This window comes from Cricetulus griseus, chromosome 4 (assembly GCF_003668045.3).
Source record: "Cricetulus griseus strain 17A/GY chromosome 4, alternate assembly CriGri-PICRH-1.0, whole genome shotgun sequence".
Classification (NCBI taxonomy): domain Eukaryota; kingdom Metazoa; phylum Chordata; class Mammalia; order Rodentia; family Cricetidae; genus Cricetulus; species Cricetulus griseus.
This window is the reverse complement of record NC_048597.1, coordinates 56,769,924-56,775,923: the sequence shown is the minus strand read 5'-3', so window position 1 is coordinate 56,775,923 and position 6,000 is coordinate 56,769,924. Positions and strand designations below refer to the sequence as shown.

The 6,000-nt window shown below is 49.4% G+C and overlaps 1 protein-coding gene across 1 annotated transcript in view; it reads left to right on the top strand.

The window, feature by feature from the left end:
* Positions 1–6,000, top strand: part of Muc4 (mucin 4, cell surface associated) — a 28,764-nt gene that overhangs the window by 14,387 nt on the left and 8,377 nt on the right. The window contains exons 12-17 of the mRNA XM_035444127.1: positions 1–56; positions 1,379–1,475; positions 1,788–1,955; positions 2,385–2,486; positions 2,858–3,085; positions 4,025–4,162. The exon at positions 1–56 is cut by the window's left edge and continues 156 nt beyond it. Of these exons, the coding sequence (XP_035300018.1) occupies positions 1–56; positions 1,379–1,475; positions 1,788–1,955; positions 2,385–2,486; positions 2,858–3,085; positions 4,025–4,162 (789 nt within the window). The remainder of the gene's footprint in view (positions 57–1,378; positions 1,476–1,787; positions 1,956–2,384; positions 2,487–2,857; positions 3,086–4,024; positions 4,163–6,000) is intronic.

Sequence of the window (6,000 nt, the reverse complement as noted above, 5' to 3'; positions counted from 1 at the left end):
ACTTCATTGCCTTTGCTGCTCAATACAACACCAACAGCTTGGCTTCTCCCATCACAGTAAGTGAGGGGGGATCCAGCGTGTCCTTGCATTCCTTTCCCCAGAGTCCCTCGGAGCCCGTCAGCTCTGGAAAAGGAAGAGAATAAAGAAAGGAGATGCTTATTTTCACACAGTAAGTGAGGGGGGATCCAGCGTGTCCTTGCATTCCTTTCCCCAGAGTCCCTCGGAGCCCGTCAGCTCCGGAAAAGGAAGAGAATAAAGAAAGGAGATGCTTATTTTCAATTTCCTCACTGTTGTGTCCAAGTACCTGACAAGGAGCAGCTTAAGAAAGAGAGGGTGCACTGGATAGTTTTATGTCAACTTGACACAGCCAGAGTCATCTGAGAGGAGGAAAACTCAGCTAAAGAAAATGCCTCCATAAGATTGAGCTGTAGGCAAGCCTGCAGGGCATTTCTTAGTGATTGATGTGGGACGGCCATTGTGGGTGGGGCCATCCCTGGGCTGCTGGTCCTGGGTTCTATAAGAAAGCAGACTGAGCAAGCCATGAGGAGCAAGTCAGTAAGCAGCATCCCTCCATGGCCTCTGCCTCAGCTCCTGCCTCCAGATTCCTGCCATGTTTGATTTTTCTTTCCTGACTTCCTTCAGTGATGAACAATGATGAGGAAGAGTAAGCCAAATAAACCCTTTTCCTCCCAACTTGCTTTGGTCATGATTTTTCATCACAAAAATAGCAATCCAAACCAGGACAAAGGGTTTATTTTGGCTCACAGTTTGTAGGTGAAGTCAGTCCATCATGGCATGGCGCCAGGAGTGTGCAAGGACGCTGGAGACATATTGTGTCTGCAGTCAGAGATGCGCTCAGCTCGCCTCTTCTTATTCAGTATGGACCCCAATCCATGCATTGATTCTGTCTACATTTGGAGTTGATCTGCCTTTCTCAGTTAAAGATTTCAGGAAACACTCACAAAGACAGACCCAGTGATGTGTTTCTCTGGCTATCCTATATCCTGGAACAAGAGGGGAGTACACAACTATTGTGGAGAGAGAAGAGTAAAATCTAAGATGGCGGGATTATGATATGTGCCACCTCTTACTGGCTGTTGGACCTTGACAAAATTACTGAATTTACAATGTCACTGTTTTCTAATAGCACAATGAGGACAATGGTGTTGTCTGCTCCTCAGGGTTGCTGTGAGACAGCCTGGTTCCCACTGAGATCTCCACATGTGTCAGTTGGCATAGCCTTATCGCTTGCCCTGTCCATCACCCACCTCTTCCACTGGCCCAGATTTTAGCCTTGAGTTGCTCCCCAGAGCGTCATTTCCAGGCCTCTGCCCTGCCTGCTGGTGTTGGGCTTAGGCTTCCTTCAATTCCTTTCCAGGTTCAGTGGTTCCTGGAACCCAATGACACAATCCGAGTTCTGCACAATAACCAGACGGTAGCCTTTAACACCAGCCAGACAGATGAAGGGGATGAAGGTAGGCTCTGGAGCTGTCCACACTCGCCCCCGCTACACATCCTTTGGTTTCAGCAGGATCTCAGCCCCAGCAAAACAGAATGTTAGCCAACAGCACCCCACCCCCAGACCTTCACTCAGCCTGGGCATTGAACTCTCCTCATTTCACACCCCAGAAGGAGGTGACTAGAGGCTGGGCTGGGTAGCGTGGGGCCTTTAGTTGTGGCATGGTCGGATCCCCCAGTGCCCTCTGTGCTATGAGCCTTCATTGCTGCTAAGTCATTGATCCAAGAGGCATGATAGCTGTGGTGTCACTTGTCTCTCTATCTTCCAGGCTTGCCAATGTTCAATACCACTGGGATCCTCCTGACTCAAAATGGCTCCCAGGTCTCCGCCAGCTTTGATGGGACAGTGACCATCTCTGTGATTGCTCTCTCCAACATCCTCCATGCCTCCACCAGTCTTCCAGAGGAGTACCACAACCACACGAAGGGACTCTTGGGTAAGGAGTGGAGCTCAGACTGTACACTGGCAGCTGTCTGTCCTGTGAGCCTTGAACTTCCCTGTCCGGTTCTTCCTCAGCCTCCTAGGGCTCAGAGAGGGGTTGCTGCACCCAGTGTTTAGGGTCTGCCATCTTTTCAAGGGAATGTGAAGGGGGTTCCATGAGGAAGGCGGGGCCTGGTGCCGTCTCCCTCCCTCCACACTTGTATTTCCTTTTTTACCCTTGCCGTCTTTCTTCCTCCCATCTGTCCCCACTTCTTGGCTTTCTTCTCCCCCTTTAAAGCACAAAGGTGGAGTGTGAGTGCATGGTCCCCTCCCACCTCCTGGGCGGGGCCCTGGACGTGGGCCAGATGTGGCTATCTTTTCTGATGCTCCGTGGAAAAGGGCCGCCACCTTTCTGAGGTGCTGAGCCTCCTGCTCTTTCCCACAGGAGTCTGGAATGACGATCCAGAAGATGACTTCAGGACGCCCAATGGCTCCACCATCCCCCGAAACAGCTCTGAGGAGACCATTTTTCACTATGGAATGACATGTGAGTCTGGGGGTTCTCAGGCCACCGGGGCAGGCAGATCAGTGAGGGAGCTGCTGTATTGTCTCCCGTGTGCTTGTGGGGACCTTATTCATCCATGGGAAGGTCCAAAGATCTTGCCACTGCTCATGTTTGTTCCCTGCTTCCACCACACCTGTGTGTCTCTTGTGGGAAGTGGGGAGGGGAGCGGGTGACCTTCACTCACGAAGCAGGGAGTTCCAGAGTCAGAAGCCAGAAGCCTTCTCATCCTTACCAGCTCCAACGACGCCCCCTAACCCGTCAAGCCGTATCCGATGAGGATTAGGGGCGGGCGGGCATAGCTGAAATACGGCTGGGGTCTCATACCATCGTTATACCTCCTGTGTGTGTTACAGGGCAAATCAATGGGACAGGCCTCCTCGGGATGAGGACAGACCCTCTGCCTTCCAACTTCACCCCCATCTTCTTGTCACAACTGTTGAACACCTCAGCCGAAAACGTGATCTCGGGGTGCAGGGGAGACGCACAATGCATGTTTGATGCCCTGGCTACAGGAAATGCAACCACAGGACAGAACACCAACACGATCCTTAAAACATTCCAGCATGTGAATGGCACCCTCAGTAAGTGACAGGAGGCCGAGAGAGGCCTCCCTGGGGACAGGGAGCAGGCGGGGACCCAATTTCATGACACTCCTTCAAGTGCCGCATTTTTATTCCTTTAATGGATTAAAACCCTCCGACGCCTCCCAGCTCACTCAGGGCCCCTGATGGACAGACAGATGACAGCCTTCCCTTCACTGCCCAAAGCAGGCTGTCTCCTCCACCTCCCAGAACCCCTTTACTGATACTCCTTCTCCTTCCTCTCCCTCTGCCCCACTGGCTTCTTTGAGCTCACTGGTAACTTTGCTCATGCCTTTCTCTGGCCGGCAAGCCTCTCTCCACAGGCAGGCAGGCAGGCAGGCATGTTCTCTCTCATCATTTGACTCCGCCTACTTAGCAAGGCCCTCTGGGCCACCTTGTCTCATGTTTCATGCTTATTCACACTCCTTGCCCTGAGTTTTTTCTTTAGCATGTTTATAAATTATAAAACCATACCTAGTGCGTTTTATAATTTATGACTCTCTTTCCATCGCTTGGTCATTGCTATAGAGATTAGTGCCGAACAAGTACCATGCGCTCGATAAATCTATTAACGGAATGAATTAATAAGCAATGGATTGGAAATAATAGGCTTCCAAGAAACAGCATTGGGAGCGTTTGAAAATGGAATGTCCACCTATAGATCACCTTCATGGCTTTCAGCTCTTCCCAGGGGTAAAACTGACCGTCTGTTCTCAAGGCCCAGCGTGGCACTCTGTTAAGGGAAGAAATGATCCGGTTTGAGGAGATTGGAAAAGGGATCTAAAGTTTGCAGAGCAGGAAGGAAGACTGGGCCCTGCTCCAGGAGGTGGCCCCAGGCTTGGGAAGGATTTGTAGGAAGTCATGCGGAGAGAGAGCAGAGATGGAAGGCTGGAGGGTGTCCTGTGCCTCGATTGTCTCTGCCATGTTTCTCGGTTTCAGATCAGTACCCGCCCTCGGTCAACTGCTGCAGCGAGATCCGAGCCTATAAGGGGCGGACAGAGACCATTGAGATCACCAGCAACTCTAAGGATGTCACATTCAACCTTATCAACCAGTGTAGTGGCTTTAAACTCCTTGGTAAGAATCGTGGCTGGCGACAGCATGGGGCCGAGGCAGAAGAGGCTGAGCCAGCTTGGGTTTTCTTGTATTCCTTCATTGCGTCCAGTACTTTTTTTTTTTTTTCATTTGAATGACCAGGACCAACAAACATTTTCCCTTCTTTCCCCTCCTGTCTTCATCTTGTTTCTCTCTCTCCCTCTCCCACCCCTACTCCCTCTCTCTCTCTCTGAAACAAGCTCTTACCACAATAGCCCAAGCTGGCCTGAAACTTCCTATGTAACTCAGACAACAAACTCCTGTTTCTTCTGCCTTGTCCTCTGCGCAGTGTGATGCTGGTTTTCAATGTCAGCTTGCCATAACCTGGAATTACCTGAAAAGGGAGTCTCACTGAAGGAATTATCTAGATCAGGCTGGTCTGTGGGCATGTCTTGATTGTCAGTTATGGTGACACAACCCACCCCGAATATGGGAGGCACCATTTCATGGCCTGAGCCTTGAACTGTTTAAGAATGAAGAAAACTCGCTGAGCGGAAGCTGCCAAGCAAACGGCAGGCAGCATGGTTACATTAATTTCTTTCTGCTCTTGACTGGATGTGACAATTAGCTGACTTCCCTTCCGTGATGGACTTTAACCTGGCATTGTAAGCTCAATACAGCTTCCTCCCCTAAACTGCTTTTGTTCCAGGTGTTTGGGGGCAGCCTCAGAAATGAAGCTAGAACAAGGACATTGTATCACCACATCTGGCTTGAGAAACAGCATTTTTTAAATTTGTTTTTTTTTTATTAATTTTAATTATGCTTCTATGTGCATGGGGTGTGTACACATGCTTTCAGGTGCTGGAACCTGCCAGAGGTGTTGGGTCCTCTTGGAGCTGGAGTTATAGACAGTGTGAGCCACCTGAAGAGGATGCTGGGTATCCAACCTGGGTCCTCTGAAAGAGCAGTATGTGCTCTTAGCCACGGAGCCATCTCTCCAGGCCCTGAGAAACAGCATTTCTTAAGATTGGTACTTATAGCTGGCCATAGCAGCTCTAAGCCTGTAATCCTAGAGGAAGGGGGATTGCCATGAGACCAAGGCCAGCCTGGGATACAGAATGACACCAAGTCTTAAGATTTGAAAAAAAAAATACCTGTAGCTCAAATGGGTGGCCCCCTCCCCAAGTGAGTAGCAGTGAGGGATTTCGATAGATATAAGTAAATAGGTAGACTGACTCTGGACACACATGGGTAATGCAAAGGTTATTTTAGGCTTGCTTTTTTCTGTTCTGTTTTGTTTTGAGACAGGGTCTCACTATCTAGCTCTGGCTGTCCTGGAACTCACTGTGTGGAACAGGCTGGCCTCAAACTCACTCACTGAGATCTGCCTGCCTCTGCCTCTCAGGATTAAAGACTGAACTACCATGCCCAGCTATATGCATCATTTTTAACCATCATGGAGCATTTACCAAATCATTTTAATAACTAAGTATGACCATTAAAAATACTAGCTTAGCTGGGCAGTGGTAGTGAACATCTTTAATCCCAGAACTTGGGAGACAGAGGTAGGTGGATCTCCAAGTTCAAGGCCAGCTTGGCTTACAGAGTGAGTTCCAGGACAGCCAGGGCTACACAGAGAAATCCTGTCTCCTGGAAAAAACAAATAGTAATAACTAATAATAATAATAATAATAGTTTACAGGGCTGGTGAGATGGCTCAGCAGGTGAAAGCACTTGCCACTAAACCTGATAACCTAATTTCCATCCCTGGGACCCATGTGGTGGAAGGAAAAGAACCAACTCTTGCAAGCTGTTCTCTGACTTCCACATGAATGCTATGGCATGCATACATGCTCCTACACATACCCAAAATAAATAAA